This window comes from Mandrillus leucophaeus, unplaced genomic scaffold, assembly GCF_000951045.1.
Source record: "Mandrillus leucophaeus isolate KB7577 unplaced genomic scaffold, Mleu.le_1.0 Scaffold458, whole genome shotgun sequence".
Taxonomy (NCBI): domain Eukaryota; kingdom Metazoa; phylum Chordata; class Mammalia; order Primates; family Cercopithecidae; genus Mandrillus; species Mandrillus leucophaeus.
Window position 1 is genome coordinate 1,008,710 of NW_012104898.1, and position 16,703 is coordinate 1,025,412.

General features: G+C 39.5%; 1 protein-coding gene across 4 annotated transcripts in view; it reads right to left on the minus strand.

Moving 5' to 3' along the window:
* The window catches only part of ST18 (suppression of tumorigenicity 18, zinc finger), a 325,337-nt gene that overhangs the window by 5,694 nt on the left and 302,940 nt on the right, over nt 1-16,703 (minus strand). For all 4 annotated transcript variants that reach the window (XM_011994467.1, XM_011994468.1, XM_011994469.1 and 1 more), the window contains 3 exons: nt 11,022-11,110; nt 3,177-3,280; nt 1,133-1,276 (listed from right to left, as the gene is read on the minus strand). In XM_011994467.1, the coding sequence (XP_011849857.1) occupies nt 1,133-1,276; nt 3,177-3,280; nt 11,022-11,110 (337 nt within the window). The remainder of the gene's footprint in view (nt 1-1,132; nt 1,277-3,176; nt 3,281-11,021; nt 11,111-16,703) is intronic.

Below are 16,703 nucleotides of genomic sequence, written 5' to 3' on the forward strand. Positions count from 1 at the left end.
TGGGTAAAATTGAGGGGCTTAATGTTTCAACCAAAATCAATTATATTTCTTTATCACATTGCTGCTTCCATAAATAATTTCATATATAAAATTGGCATCTTTGGAAAAATTATTCTAAAAATTTAGGTTCTGAGGAGATTAAAAGCATTCAGCAATGTAGACTCTCCTCCAAATATTTGTCTGTATTTAAGAATATGTAAAAGAGGCTAATTTTCTATGAATTCCAAATACAGTCATGCAATGTATAACAACATCTCAGTCAATGATAGACTGAATATATGATGGTAGTCCCATAAGATAACAACAGCATATTTTTATGGTTTAGATATGTTTTTCCATGTTTAGATACAGAAATACTAGTAATTGTCTAAAATATTCAGTACACTAACATGCTGCTCCGGTGGGTAACCTCAGAGCAGTAGGCTGTACCATATAGCCTGGGTGTGCAGTAAGTAAAGTAGGGTCTGTCATCTGGGTTTGCAGAAGTTCACTGTATGATGTTCACACAGTGCCAAAATTGCCTAAGGGACACATTTCTTGGAATGTGTGCCCATTATTAAGTGTTGGAGGTCTATAGTTGCATACCTGAAAGACATGCTTCGATTTTGAAAATGAGGATTCCTTGCTCATTTTTTTTTTTTTTGCTTTTTATTTTATATGAGGAGAACTGAAGTAGGTTCTTCATACTTCCATATGAAGAAAGCACCTAGTCCATTGGGAATTGAACATCTTTGATTACAGTTCTTGAGTTGGGTGGATGATGCAAATAATGGTCTCAGATTTTATAAGACATGGAATCTTCTACTTGGAAATAACATTTTCACTGAGGGAGTTTTGCCCATTCAACTTTCACATGACACTATGAACCAAGCTTCAAAAAAATCCTTTGTTTTTAAATGACTTTGGCCTCTAAAAAAATTCTTGGCCTTAATATAATTTAAATAAATGTATCTACCACGTTCCCAGAGAGGGAGATTACTCCAAACCAGACTGTGATGAAGTGTGGTCACTCTGTGACTGCTCACAGGTCTCCTCAAAGCTCAAAGCTCAGTCATGGCAACCCTGTCGGTAAATGCATGATGACACTGCAAATGCTTGTAATGGAACAGCAAGGATCTGGCCTTGAACTTACCATCTGTGGAAGCTGGATGTCAGCAAGGCTTGAAATGAGAGCTTGGCTCAGACCCGCCAGCTCTTTTAGCAGACTTTCATTGTTCTGTTCTATGAGTTTGTTCTCCTCCTCTATCGTCTTTAAGTTGCTCTCCATAGACGTGATCTACAACAGAAATAACTTGGGAATGTGAGTAGTGGAGTTTGGAAGGATCACAAAAGTTTTCTCCCTGAAAGAAAACGCACCAAGTGAATCTGAACACTAAGAGATGCATGCATGCAACTTCTCAGCATGAAGCTGCAGCCCCATTGGATTGTTTGCAGTGCTGGAATCACATCTCCAAATTTTCATCTTCAGCCCAGACTTCCTCAGGAATTGTGGAACTTCTCCACGTGGCTGTATGATGGATATCTCAAACTCAACATGCTTAAAGCAAACTTTGCTATTTTCCCCAAACCTGCTCCATCTGCTGTCTCCCTTTTCCAGCCAGCAGCAACTCAGCTTAAGTGCAGATCCCCCATGACTCTTTCTTTCATACCTATCCTCCACTGGCGCCTCCTTCAAAATATCCAGGATGAGACCACTGTCCCCTCCACACTGCTGCCCCCTGGGCCAAGCCACCAGTGTGACTGTGCTGCCTTCTCGTGGGTGGCCCTGTGTCTGCCATTACCCCATCTAATCTATTCTCAGCCTTTCCTCAACACAGCCACCAAGATGAGCCTCTTAAAATGCAAGTCAGCATGTCAATCAGAGAGGATGAAGTAACTCGTTGGGTCAAAACTGTGTTACAGTTCTGCATACATTCAGAATAAAAACCAAGGTCTTTGAAATGGACTAAGATGCCCCATGTGAGCTGCCCTGTTGCATCTGAGACTGTTCTCCTGTGACCTGCCCCACCCAGCTCACCCACCTGCGACCACATTTCTCTTTGCTATTTCTCAAATCCCCAGACCTTCTCATGATGAGTGCTTTTGTGCTTGCGGGGTTTCTTCTGTCTGAAACACTCTTTCTCCATACCTGTTTGGCCAACTCCCTCATTCCTCAAGTCTTTGCGGATGCCTTTCTTCTCCCTGGGGGCTGGTGGTCCCATTAAGTATTGAAATACAGGCACTCACCCAGCCCCCTGCCATTCTAGCATACAACATAATTGATCATTTATGACTTTTTTGTTTAGTGTCGCTTCCTCCTTCTAGACGATAAGTCTCAAGAGGGCAGAGGCCTTTGTGTTCTTTGCTAATGATTTTCTAGAGGAATTCCCATGATTTCTAGACAAAAGTGTCAATCTGTGGACCAGATGGCCATTAATTGATGATGGCAACAATAGTCACTCTGGGTAAGGAAACCAAAATTTCAGATGGATTAAAACCCTTTGTCTTAAGCTGTTGTGTGAGGACTTCCAAGAGATCCAGTAACTATGGTGGTATAAAAATCCCCTGCAGGGAAAGGGAGAAAGATACTCAGTCCTATTCTCTGTCTCATTCTTTTGCTGCTAACTTGTTGCAAGAGAGTTATGATTTGTGTTTTAAAAATCTTGAACTGAACTGTTAATTTCCATGGGATGAGGCAGACATCATAAAGAAGAATGCAGAATTGAGAAATTACTTGGGTTTTTAGGTAAAGAATTTGCTCAAGAAAATGTTCAGTAAGATCTGTTTCTAATAAATACTTAGACATTCAGAGGTGTTCCAAAAACATTAAATGAAAAAGTTGCTATATTTTACTTGAATTTTGAATGAAACCAAGGATTCTTACCTTTTCATCACATTTTTTTTCTAATGCACTACGTACTCCACCAGACTGTTTGATTATAGGATAATCTGCCTTGTTTGCTTATGAAACCTTTGATGCTACCAGGACAAAAACAGGAGACAGCTTGCCCACAGCTACTGAATCAATGGTAACCTGGGGTAATCCAGCTATTCAGAATTTTACAATAATTATGGAATCTAGAAACACTCAGCATATTGACTCTAAGATATCATATATTTTCACACAAGCTTTAAAAAGTTCAATGTTTTGTTTCCACCAAAGATTAAGGATCATGAATTACTTTTTTTTTTTTTACCTGAGTCTGAAGTTTCATCATATCTGCTTCAATTTTAAGGTTGGATTCATTCAGTTCCTTTATTTCTTCATCCAAATGCCTAATTTCTTCATCACTCTCTATTCCTGTAAAGAGTAAGACTACCTTAGTTCGAACTGAAAACTGTTAACAATTGAATCATATGTTTAATTTGTGATTTGCTACTTGAAAATGAGACTTCCATTTGAAGTGTTTTTACCAAAACAATGCATATCCAGGATTCTGAAAAAGTGGATAAGAGAAATTGCAGATTTAATTTCTTGGTAAGAAAGAAAAGAGAGAGTAGAAAAGTGCCACCGTTGCATGTAGCTCAGTTATGTCCCGGGGTGCTGCCAGGCGTGTTTGTATATGTGTCTTCAATTACATCTCACCGCACCCTACAGCGGGACTCGCTCCATTATACCCTCCTCACATATGAAGACACCGAGCCCAGAGAGGTTAAGTGAGACCTCAGGAATCACTGATAGAAGTTAAATAACCTGCCCAAGTTCAAATTAAGAGGCAGAGCTGGGATTAAACCTCAAAGGCCTTGCATTCCCTTATTCAAAATGCTGCAAGGACAGTTTTATGCTGAGTAATTAAATATCTGTTTAGTTGAATTAGGCCTTAGGAACCATGACTGGAGGCAGAGCTGCGGGGCTGCTGGCAGGTGAATTAGAGTCCAGAGACACATTGGCAGAGTCTTCCACATGGACATGGATGAGAAAAATGTAATTTAGGGGGAAGGACATCAGCTTGGGAGTTTGAATTCTGTTCTTGAACATGGGCAACTTACTTATCTTCTTTGTGCTTCAGTTTCTTCTTCTGTAAAATAGGCATGATATCTACACTGTGAGAATGAATGCAATAAAATGTAGAGTGCTAAACATGCCACAGGCTCTCAATGAATGGTGGTTATTTCCCATGATTACTTTGTAGAAGGAGTATGACTACATTTGAAAGGTTTCAAGGACTGGGGAAGGTAGTTAATATTAAGGATGCGAGAAGCAGGATTGGAGGTAATTTTATCTCCTAGAAGAATGAGTCTGAACCAGAGTGACAATGAAGAAGGACATGTGAACTTCCACAGTGAGACTTCATAGGAGCAATTTCATGAGAGCAGGATAAAGGGTACTTGGCCTGACACTTGGTTTGAAAGAGATCTGGGCTCTTATACTTTGCTAGGGTGACTACTTTGGGAAATAATCCATTACCTCCTGAAGGTGGATGCTCACATTCTCTATGACCCTCCAATTTCTTCCTTAGGTACACACCCAAAACAAATCGTTGTACACAGGAAGCATGCATAAGGTGTACACAGCAGTATTGCTCGCCAAAAGCACAACTTGAAAGGAAGCCACATGCCCACCAAGAACAACATGGGTGACTCTTAGTAATTTAGTGGGAAGAGAAAAAAAGTAAGCCGAAAGTTACGTCACATACAGCATGATAAAACAGATGGCTATTCTGTGGGTACTTACTGCTTTATTAAAAGTAACTACTTGATAAAGTGAGCCATGCATGGACCAACGAAGAGAGTGTGTCATAAGATTGATATAATTCTGGGCTCTAAGATTTAATGAAAAAAGGAAAACAAACCAACATATAAGACTTAGGTATCTTAGTAGCTAGACCGGTCTGAATATGAGTCAACAGTATGACATGGCTACTAAGAAAACAACCAACAGTTACCCAGGACCATACTCATGGAACTACAGTATCTGGGACTCAGGATTCATTCTGCACTGTCCGGCTGTGTCTGGAGAATTGCACTGCATCTTGGAGCACCATATTTTACTGGTTGGTGCACTGGTGCAGGAATCTCCTCTCAGACAATTGATGGGTAAGAGCTGGGGAAGAAAGGACTAAAATATCTGGATTCTCAATGAAACAGGTATTTGGAGTGCTATCAGCACTTGAAACTTTTCTGATTTGAGCAATTGAAAACTTCTATTGCTATAAATTTCTTTGACATATTGTTTTTCTTTTCTGCCTTTTTACAGTAAAATTCCACCTCAAACAATGCTATTTTCTTACATAATATCTGGTAAGGCAGACAAAAACCAAGGAGATGCTTGTAAAACATGAAGTGCTCTGAAGGAAGCACAGAGGGTGCGGGGGTCTCTTCACTGGAGAAGATGCACTCCTTTCAAGACTTTCAAGATCAGAAGGAGGCAGGCCTGTGAAAAACCAGCCAGGAGTTGAGCATCCAAGAGGAGGGAGGAAGTCCAGAGTCCAGATTGGGAAGGGAGTGGGTGCCCCATGGACAGCAAGACAGTGAATGGTGGGAGCAGGCCATGGGGACATCCTGGGAGCTTAGGTTTATTCCAAGTGCAACAGGAGCCAGGGAAGACTTTTAGGTAGGGGATCCGGGATGATCTAGTTGACTTTTCACAAATGTAATTTGGAGTTTTGAGTAGAGGATAGATTGGAGAAGAGACAGAGCAGAAGCCTGAAGACCCATGGGGAGATGATTGCTGGAGTCCTGGCTGGGTGTAGGGAAGTGAGGCCAAGAGAAGGAGACAGACTCAGGACCTAATCTGTAGGCAGAATTTGCAGGACTTGTGAGGGCTGGAGGTAGGGGGCAAGAGAAGAGAGGAATCGACCCCGACTGCTTGCTTCTGCCAGAGTAGGTGGGCAACTGTAGAGCTGTCTCTGTGATGAGGCTGACTGGGGGGCTGAAACTTGCAGTAGGATAAATAAAAGTTCAATTTTGGCTAAGTTATGAGTGCTTGTGAGAAGACCATTTAAGTGACAGCCTGGGTTCTTGGTTCTGGGACTATATTAGGATTATGTTTCCCTGAGGGCCAACGTTCCTGAAGACACCCCAGACTCATAATCAAAATGGGGCCATTTGGAAGATGCCTGGAGCTTGTGAGGGAAGATCATAAGATGAGATCTCAAAAAAGAAACAGTGTCATGGGATCTAATACATAACAGGCTCCCCATACATGCTCATAGAATTAATCAATGAAGGAATTAATATTTTTATTATAATTTCTGGGATCTGGGGAGCTATTTTAGCCACAGGATAAATGCAACCAATTTCTTTATAATGTTTCCTGTTAACATATCACTTTATCTGTTTCCACTGAGTCACTTATCCGTCAAACTTCTCTCTATGCACACAGTCTTTAAAAACCTTCGGATTTCACTCTGCACTTCCGAATATTAACTCATATGATCCTCATTTAAAAACCATGAGATAGAAACATTTATTACCTCAAAGTATGCATGGGAAACCAAGGTACAAAGTAAGTGGTACAGCAGGGATTCAAACATAAGCTCTCTGGTTCCAGAATATGTTCTTTTAACCATGAAAATGCTATCTTTATTCATAGATGTTTCATCTGTTTTGGAAGTATCAGTAAAATGTGTGCCCTGATGTTTACAGATATACTTCTAGTAGGGTGTTGGACTAGCTAGGTATGGCTGATGATCAAGGAAACCATATAAACTATCCACTAAATTATTATTATTATTTTTATTATTATTGTGACAGAGTCTCACTCTGTCGCCAGGCTGGAGTGCAGTAGCATGATCTTGGCTCACTGCAACCTCTGCCTCCCAGGTTCAAGCAATTCTCCTGCCTCAGCCTCCTGAGTAGCTGGAACTACAGGCGTGCGCCACCATGCCCAGTTGATGTTTTTATTTTTAGTAAAGACAGAGTTTCATCACGTTGGCCAGGATGTTCTCCATCTCTTGACCTTGTGATTCACCCACCTTGCCTCCCAAAGTGCTGGGATTACAGGCGTGAGCCACTGCGCCTAGCCTCCGCTAAATATTTTACTTACTCTTCAGCGACTTTGATTCTTTATATAATTCAACTATGTAAAAGCAAGAGATTATGCTTTCTTTTCATTTAATAATTCTAATGTTTAGTTGGTACTAATCTATGCCTAATTTGCATATTTGGGGATTATGTCATATATTTTCTTTATATTCTGTAAAATTATGCAAGTTATGTATATACCTGCATAGAGCAGGTATTCTCAACTTATAAGAGGCTTTAAGTCCTATAGTTACGTTTTTTCATATTATACAAATGAAGCAATTCTATCATATTTCAAACAAATTCTCTTATGTTTCTTGAGTGAACTTTTATTTATTTTTTATTTTTTTATTTTTTGAGATGGATTCTCACTCTGTTGCCCAAGCTGGAATGCAGTGGTTCGATCTCGGCTCACTGCAATCTCTGCCCTCTGACTTCAAGCGATTCTCCCACCTCATCCTCCTGAGTAGCTGGGATTACAGGCGCCTGCCACAGCGCCCGGCTAATTTTTTGTTTGTTTGTTTGTTTGTTTTGTTGTTGTTGTTGTTTCTGTATTTTTAGTAGAGACGGGATTTTACCATCTTGTCCAGGCTGGTTTTGAACTCCTAACCTTGTGATCCACCTTCCTCAGCCTCCCAAAGTTCTGGGATTACAGGTGTGAGCCACCGCGCCCGGCTGAACTTTGATTTTTAAATTGTGTTTACACCACAAAACTGTACTTTTTTTTAATTTATGGGAAAATGAACTAATGTAAATTTGGCTATTTAGTTACTAAAGGAGTGAAGAGAGTTAATATCCAGAAAGAAATGATACATAACAATGTTTAGGACACACTATTTTGTCACATGAGAAGAGCTAGAAGGAGCTCCTAAGTGCAAGACCATATACATAGACCAATTATCACAACTTCTGCTTGTTTCTACAAAGCACAGAAGGACTGGCATTCTTTCTTATACAGATGGCCTAATTTTATTATCAAGGACTAATAAAGGTCTTTAAAAATTAATGTGGCAATTTAATTATGGCAAGGATGGAGAACTAAGGATCAATTATTCTAAAATTAATGCACACATTTTTTGATATAGACCCTCCATGTTTAAACTGGCTTGTGCATAATATTCCCCTAAAATATTACCTAATTCAACTAATTGCATGAATGATTTGTACCTAGTTTAAATTAATATAGTATGCTAAAGTTAAAGCCATATGCACTTTATATTTCATTGCAATTTGATTTGATATTTTTAATGTCTGAAGGTGTGTTCGTTTACATCTACTTTAAAGATCATCCAGAGAACAGTCATTGTGGCCTCACTTTAAGGTAAGGGATCATGAGACACAGCATTGTTAGAGAAGACCCCCAAATCACTTTAGGTCCTTCTTGACCTTCAACGAACCACTGACCTGAATTCAGGTGGGCTTTTTCTCCTGCAAAGTCATGGTAAGTTCTTAAGCTTTACAGAGCATCAGCCTCTACTTTCTCAGATTGTAAAACGTGTACTTTTCCAGTTAGTTACCTGTCCACATAGAATGACTGCACCCTGACACTTGTCAATGGGTTCAATCCAGCTCGCTGCTGCTCTATATTCTTTGAAAGCTCAGCTGAAGATGCTAGACATACAGAGACCCTTTGAAGTGTATGTGCTCAGCCCTGCTGCTCCTGGGTCTCTGTGCAAGTCTGTTGTGGGTTCCGACAGACCACCTGCTGCTGGCCCCCTGCAAAGCTCCATCACAATTTGATGTAATGACGCCAGAGGACTGTTTTGTTTTTATATTTGTTAGGAGTGGCCTTGTAATTTATATTCTGTTTAGAGTATGGATGGTATTGGTGTTCTCCTAATGAGAACGCATAGGAAATATTTTCTTCATGCACTGGGTTCCAAAAGGAGTTTTGCTCTGAATTTACTTACTACCACGTGATCCACATGGCGATTATAGCTTTCTTCTGTTGTTGGTTTCTAAAAGGCAAGGTCAAATTTGCGATCCTTATTTACCCAGCGAGAAATGACTCTTCACACACGTCTTAGTGTCCTCAGCCTTGCTCCGTCTTGCATTCTTATCTTCAACTTTCCTTTGTCTCATTTTTGAATTAATTTTTTGTTTTGTTTTGTTTTGAGACAGAGTCTCACTCTGTTGCCCAGGCTGGAGTGCAGTGGTGCTTTCTTGGCTCACTGCAACCTCTGCCTCCAGCGTTCAAGCAATTTCCTGCCTCAGCCTCCCGAGTAGCTGGGACTACAGGTGTGTGCCGCCACACCCGGATAATATTTTTTTTGTATTTTTAGTAGAGATAGGGTTTCCCCATGTTGGCTAGTATGGTCTTGATCTCCTGACCTTGTGATCGGCCCACCTCGGCCTCCCAAAGTGCTGGGATTACAGGTGTGAGCCACTGCACCTGGCCGAATTAAATTTTTAACCAGCATTTAAAAAAAAGTTCATGTAGCTTTGCAGTCCTTATCCTTTAAATACTATTTGAAATGGGACAATAAATAAATACACATTAAATTGTCCCAATGTCACTGCATATGTACTTAGAGGTATTTAGGGAATGGGGAGTATTTCCAAGGAGGAGTCAGAACATCTAGGGAAAAGCTCTTTTACTGAGCATGTGAATGTTGGAAAGACGGGAGGAGGCAGCCGGGGCTTTATTCCTCCTCTGCGTGTACACTCCTCTCCTTCGGCGCTTAGCGGTGAGGACCCAGGGAGAGAGACCACCCCCGCCAAGGACCGCTTTAAATAAAGCAGATGAAGGCCTCGGAGGGAAACAGTAGGAAGCTCGAGTGCTTTCCCCCCCTTGGATACCGCATATCTTCTTTTTAAAAATCACACACACAAGTTAAAAAGATTGAGCTTCAGGGAAAGTAACAACAGTGAAAGTCCCCAGCTCGATTCGAGTCATGTGCCAAAGATGCCATCAAATAAAGTCTCCAGAGCAAAATAATTGCTCTGCCATTGTTTCTCAAACGCTTTGGAATGATCTTTGATGGAAAACAACACAGGCCCCAGATAATGCTGATTAGAAATCTCAAGAAATGCATTCAAGAATCAAAGGAAAATTGGAGGATCCAAACAGAGAACTCAGAAACTGTATCTCTGAACTGGGAAAGCAGATTGACACTAAGGAAATATCTAGGGAAATGTAGACTTAGGTAAAGATCTGGATGCTAAATCCAAACCTTCCAGAATCTCTATAAAAATATCATGTTGAGCACAGAAGAACACAATTGAAGGATTCAAATACAGATGCTAGAAATTGCTTCCTGAATTTTTATAGTGGATTTATACCAGAAAAATGTGCACATACACACACACATGTACACACAAACACACATGAGAGAACACACACATGTGAGAGAGACTGAAGGACACAACTTCCACTAGTGTATCTTTGTTGCTGTTGTTTTGTTTAGAGATAGGTTCTCTTGCTGTCGCCCAGGCTGGAGTACAGTGGCACTATCATATCTTACTACATCAGCCTCGATCCTGGGCTCCTGGTCTCTACAATCCTCCCATCTCAGCTTCCAGAGTAACTGTGACTACAGGTGTGCACCACCACACTGGGCTAATTTTTTTTTTTTTTTAAAGAGATGCGGTCTGGCTGTGTTGCCCAGGCTGGTCACAAACTCTTGACCTCAAGCAATCTTCCATACTTGGCCTCCCAAAGTGCTGGGATTACGGGCATGAACTAGTATGCCCTGCCAACCACCAGTGTATCTTAACCCATCATACCCCACTGCCTGACTTTCTCTGTTGGAGATCACTCCTTATTTAAAAATAACCCATCATATCCCACTGCTTGACTTCCTCTGTTGGAGATCACTCCTTATTTAAAAATAACCCATCATACCCCACTGCTTGACTTTCTCTGTTGGAGATCACTCCTTATTTAAAAATAAGAAAGACACCAAAAAATTGTTTTTAAACAAAGTTATAATTTCAGTTCAAATCTGAGGAAACCTTTCTTCTTGTACATTAAAATTACACTTCCCACCTAGTGAATACTTTGACACACGAAACCCTTTAGGGAGCCAGGGTCTACACCCTGGAGGAGGTGGTGACAGCCAGCCCTGCGCTCTTACCCCCGGTTGCTTTGAGCTTGATGGTCATGAGTTCTTCAGAAACCTTGCCCTTTTTGATAGCTTGTGCATTAAGAGGACATCCAGATAAGCTGTGAAAATAGAAATTGTACTAATGTATGAGATGTATATTATTTCTTATAAACATTAAGATGTTTTATTCACAACCTACTATTTGTGTTTTTGCTGCCGATTAATTACATTATAACCCATAGTCTCTTTGTAGAGAGTAATGAATACACACCCACTAAAGCAAAGGCAAAATGCCCTCAAATAATGTAAAATGTTTTGCTTTCTTTCCTTAAATCAAGATACAAATAGTTACTGCTGATACACAATTATTATTTAATTTATTTTGTTAAATTGCTATTCATCTGCATTTAAGTAAGTTCTTTTGTTTAGTCGTGGTTACTTTATTTTCTGTAAATGTGAAATTGTACATATATATTATGAATAAGAATTGTTCTCAATTAGTCAAAATTCCATGAATAATAAAGCAGAATCTAGTTCTTCCTGCTTTTATATAAAGTGTTCCTTGATCTTTATAGAATTACTCAATACAAGCCAAAATAAAGCCCTATCCCACGCCCCCATGGCAAATTCAGTTTGGTTATGGGAATGTTTTTGATTTTTTTCTTTAATTTTTACAACATTTTTCATTTAAAAAAAAAATATCTGTACCCTGGAAGGAGAATAAGAGGAGCTGCCACAAGTGTATTCAGATGCAATCACTGCAGAGGCAGTCTATTACATTGCAGTGGTGTTTAGAACCCTTTCCATTTAGTAGTGGCACTCTTCAGCAGGGTTTCTTTCCCTTAATGTCATCTGTTTTATTTAAATTGCACCAGCATGATAAATGACAACATTGAAGAAAACTTGTTTTTCATCATTTATGATCAGATAATTTTGTTGTTCTATCAAGCCATTAATTCCTTTGCAATCTTGCTGCATTTCCGTAGAAACAATTTTTAGATCAAAATAGTGATGATCATGATCAGTCATTTAAAGTCTTGTTTTCTGCAGAAAGTTAGTTACAACTCATCTATAAAGCAATCATTTCACCCTGAAGCTTGGGACATTTGGCAGAGTGAAAGAAAATATTTCTGAAGCAAAGCCCTTAATAAATGTGTGCTTAATTACTGTATTTTTTCAAGAATACTAATTATTCTACACTGAGTCTATGAAATATAAAAAATAATAGACATATGCTATTACATATATAGAAAAGGGTATGTAGTTTGCCTAATTTGATAAGCTATACATTTTTCTACACAGAAAAAGAAAATAAAGAAAAGCACAAACTCAACTTGGAAACTGTGTCTTCTATTTTCAGAAGCTTCTCACTGTCAATTGTGGCCTATAAAAGTTTCATTATCTGTTTTATGGGGAGTTTGCACGTCTGTCTTGTTTTATGTCACATATTGTATTCTGAGAAAATAATCATGAATATTTATTTGGCAAACTGGATATTCAAAGGTGACCTTTAGTAAGTCCATTTGTAACATAATGGATATTAATATCTCATTAGAACTTCTCTGATCCTCACCCTTAAAGGATCTACTCTGTTCAGACAACACGCCGGAAAACTTTCAGGGTGACACAGTGTTGTGGAAAAGTTAATGAAGACTCCATCAATAATTACATGACTTAGAAGCAAAGAACATAGTTAGGAAAGAGAGGTTTTGCTTCCAAAATGCCACTTGATTTTGTATCTTCCAATGTAGAGTTTTCATATCTTCCAGAATATAAAAATGAATCTTAAATTTAAAAAAAAAAGGGCAGGAAAAGCATTTTAAAAGTTCTTTTTCCTTTTGAAGGCAGATGTTAAGAGGCTGAGGTATTTGGCTCCATATTGGAAAGGCAGAAAAAAAAAAATGTGCTTTCTATGATTTTGACCAAAATTACCATTCTATTATGACATAGTGAGGGATTTTTTATTTTTTATTTTTTTTTTGAGGTAGAGTCTCACTAAGTCACCCACACTGAAGTGCACTGGTACAATTTGGCTCACTGCAACCTCCACCTCCTGGACTCAAGCAATTCTCCTGCCTCAGCCTCCTGACTAGCTGGAATCATAAGTGCGCACCACATCTGGCTAATTTTTATATTTTTAGTAGAGACAGAGTCTCACCATATTGGCCAGGTTGGACTCGAACTCCTGACCTCAAGTGATCTGCCTGCCTTGGCCTCCCAAAGTGTTGGGATTACAGGCGTGAGCCACGGTGCCCAGCTGCAATTTTAAATTATATCTTCCTCTGCCTTCTTAAAGCAAAATAGCAGGTGAAACAATGTATGTCGTCAACATAATTGCTTACAATATATTACTAAGTTTCAATAAAATCACAAAGATATGGCATAGCACTAAATGAGTTCTATCAGTCACAGGACTTCTGATTTTAAAGCTACAAATATCCATAATTGTGTGTGTGTGTGTGAGTGTGTGTGTGTGTTTTAACATATCAGTTATCTTCTCAGATTGCTATTTTTTTCAAAGGAAATATTTTGTCATATAGAGATTTAAAGCAAGGTTTGAAGGTAGTTATTATATAAATATAATATGGATATAGTGTGTGGGTCAAATTGTTCTTAACCATCCTACAAAGTGTGTTTTGTAATTATTCCCATTTTGGTTGAGAAAATGTCTATGCACTGGTGCCTGTGACACCTCAGCTTGGTGCCTGGCCCATGGTGAGGACCCATCATCAAACCTTAGGGGAAGCAGGATGACACTGGCTCTAGCATGCCAACCTGTATTCAAAGCAATTCCATAACTTTCCTGTGCTTGTTTCATCTTCTATCAACTGAGGATAGTTATAATACCTGTAGTTCACAGGGTTTTGTAAAGGTTTAAAGGAATAAACCATGCAAGCTACTTATAACAGCGCTGTCTATGGGCGAGAACCCCGAATACGTGTCAGCTATTTTTAGGTAACAAGTGATGGGAAAGAATATGAAGAACCTCAGAGATTTCAGAACCAAATTTGTAACATATAAAAGTCAGTTGTGAGTTATATTCCAAGTCATATAAGTCATCCTGCATATATACACATAGGCTTAATATTATCTTCACAAACAGGAAAGGCGATCATCTGTGTTGAACCCCTACTGTGTGCTAGGCATAAGCCAGGCGTTTTGCGATATTATTCCATTAAATTCTACAGATAGGCCTGGCACAGTGGCTCATGCCTGTAATCCCAGCACTTTGGGAGGCCGAGGTGGGCGGATCATTTGAGTTCAGGAGTTTGAGACCAGCCTGACCAACATGGTGAAACTCCGTCTCTACTAAAAATACAAAAAATTAACTGGGTGTGGTGGTCCCAGCTACTTGGGAGGCTGAGGCAGGAGAATTGCTTGAACCTGGGAGGCGGAAGTTGCAGTGAGCTGAGATAGCACCCCTGCACTCCAGCCTGGGTGAGAGTGAGACTCCATCTCAAAATAAATAAATAAATAAAATAAAATATACGCACAGAAAAGAGAGAGTTTTCCACCTTAAAGAGAATACCCCACATTAAATACAGTCTCTTAAATATTTGAAATCACAAGAGAAATCCAATTCCATTAAATTCTACACATAGAAAAGAAAGAGTATTCCACCTTAAAGAGAATACCCCAAATTAAATCCAATTTCTTAAATATTTTAAATTGCAAGAGAACTTTTGAGTCAAGAATGCTGAAATCTGAATTACCTTTGTCTACATTCTTCACTGCTTTCCATGTCCTAGAAAATAAAACCTTGGAGGCTGAGTGCGGTGGCTCATGCCTGTAATCCCAACACTTTGGGAGGCCAAGGTGGGCAGATCACCTGAGGTCAGGAGTTCGAGACCACCCTGGCCTACATGGCAAAATCCCGCCTCTACTAAAAATAAAATATTAGCCTGGTGTGGTGGCGTGCACCTGTAGTCCCAGCCACTCAGAAGGCTGAGGCAGAAGAATCATTGAACTGGGGAGGCAGAGGTTGCAGTGAGCCGAGATTGAGCCACTGCACTCCAGCATGGGTGACAGAGTGAGATTCTGTTTCAAAAAAAAAAAAAAAAAAGAAAATGAAAACAGAAAGAAAGAAAGAAAATAGTACCTTGGCGTTAATATTGCAGCCTATATTTTTGAAATCAGAATTTTCTTTCTCTCATTACGAAATATAGAATATGTAAACAGCTACCTATGATGTGTATTTGCAATTTAAAGGATATTCTTTTTTAGAGATGGGGTCTTGTTCTATCACCAGGCTTGAGTGCAGGGGAGCAATCATAGCTCACTGCAGCCTCAAACTCCCTGGCTCAAGCAATCGTCCTGCCTCAGCCTCCTGAGTAGCTGGAACCGCAAGCATGTACCACCACCAATAAGCACTACTTATTTCCCCACTCCACTGTTAGTGGGCACCAAGATTGTTCCCAGCGTGGAGTTGGTAGAGCAACGCTGCTCACGTGTGGTCAGACAGACCTCCGGGTTCTCATAGGCAGAGATCCTCTGGGCATAAGTCTGGCCGTGTGCTGGGGCAAGTGCATAGTTCAGTTTTCAACTTGACTCTTTAAAGACAATTTGCTTCTTAAAGTGGCACTACCAGTTGCTCTGCCACCTACAGAGTGTGGGAGTATCTGTTGCTCCACATCCTCACCAAGCCTTGGCATCATCATTTAAAACTTCTTCACTATTTTTAAAGATAACTTCATTATTGCTAACTGAGGGATGTGCTCACCACAGTACAGCATTAATATTTCATTAGCAGGATCAATATGGATATTACTGAGGTCATTACAAGGAAGTCAAGCTACTGTATAGTAAATGTGCCATTAGGCACACTTGATTTGTGAGTGAAGTTCCTGAATATGAAATAATAATTCAAACTCAGAATAAAATAATGTGTGCTATTGTGGACATAGGTCTACATTTGAAAATCATCAAAAAATAAACCACTTGAAAAAGTCAAGTTTTCTCCATAAACAGGTTTTACTGAATATTTAAATACCTTCAAACAAGCAATTCCTGGAAGGCTTTATTTTCTGATATCATCCATATAAATCTTTAGAACTGAGCAAAATCTCAAAAAGCCCCAATTTTGCTCAATGTTTACACTGCTCATATACAAAACATCAATAGTTTCCTAAAGCTTCATTGGATTTTAAACCAGCATCATGTACAGTGACCCAAAAGATGAGACAAGACCCCACTGGAGGCAGAAGTATGTAGGGAAGCTTCTAATCTTTTCCTTTAGGTGGAATGTGAACCAAAAAGCTGGACAAAGATCACTATTGCCCAACAAAGGGCTTGGTTGAATGCGTGAACCTCGGTGGTAAAGGAATGCAGTCACTGGGAACTATAAAAGGGTTTCCAGATCTCCTGTATCCTGCTGCTCACTTTGCAGTCACTGTGTCATTTTCTTTCTGGCTGCTGCGGATGAGTCACACCCTCCCAGGAGCAAAGTAACTACAATTTTGGCCCCAAATTGAGCCAGTCCATAAGACAGAGGGAATTCTATAAATATGTAAAGTGAAAGTTTGCAATTACATAACATAATAGAAGAGATATCACCACTTGGAACTGAAGTAAACCATTAAATGACTGAACCGTTAAGAAATAGCAGCCTAAGCAATATTTTAGAATACAAATAAGACCAACTCTACATTTTCTAGAGCACTTGAAAACTGTGTAGTAATTTTAAGAAATAGAGAAAATAACATTTTTCATTCT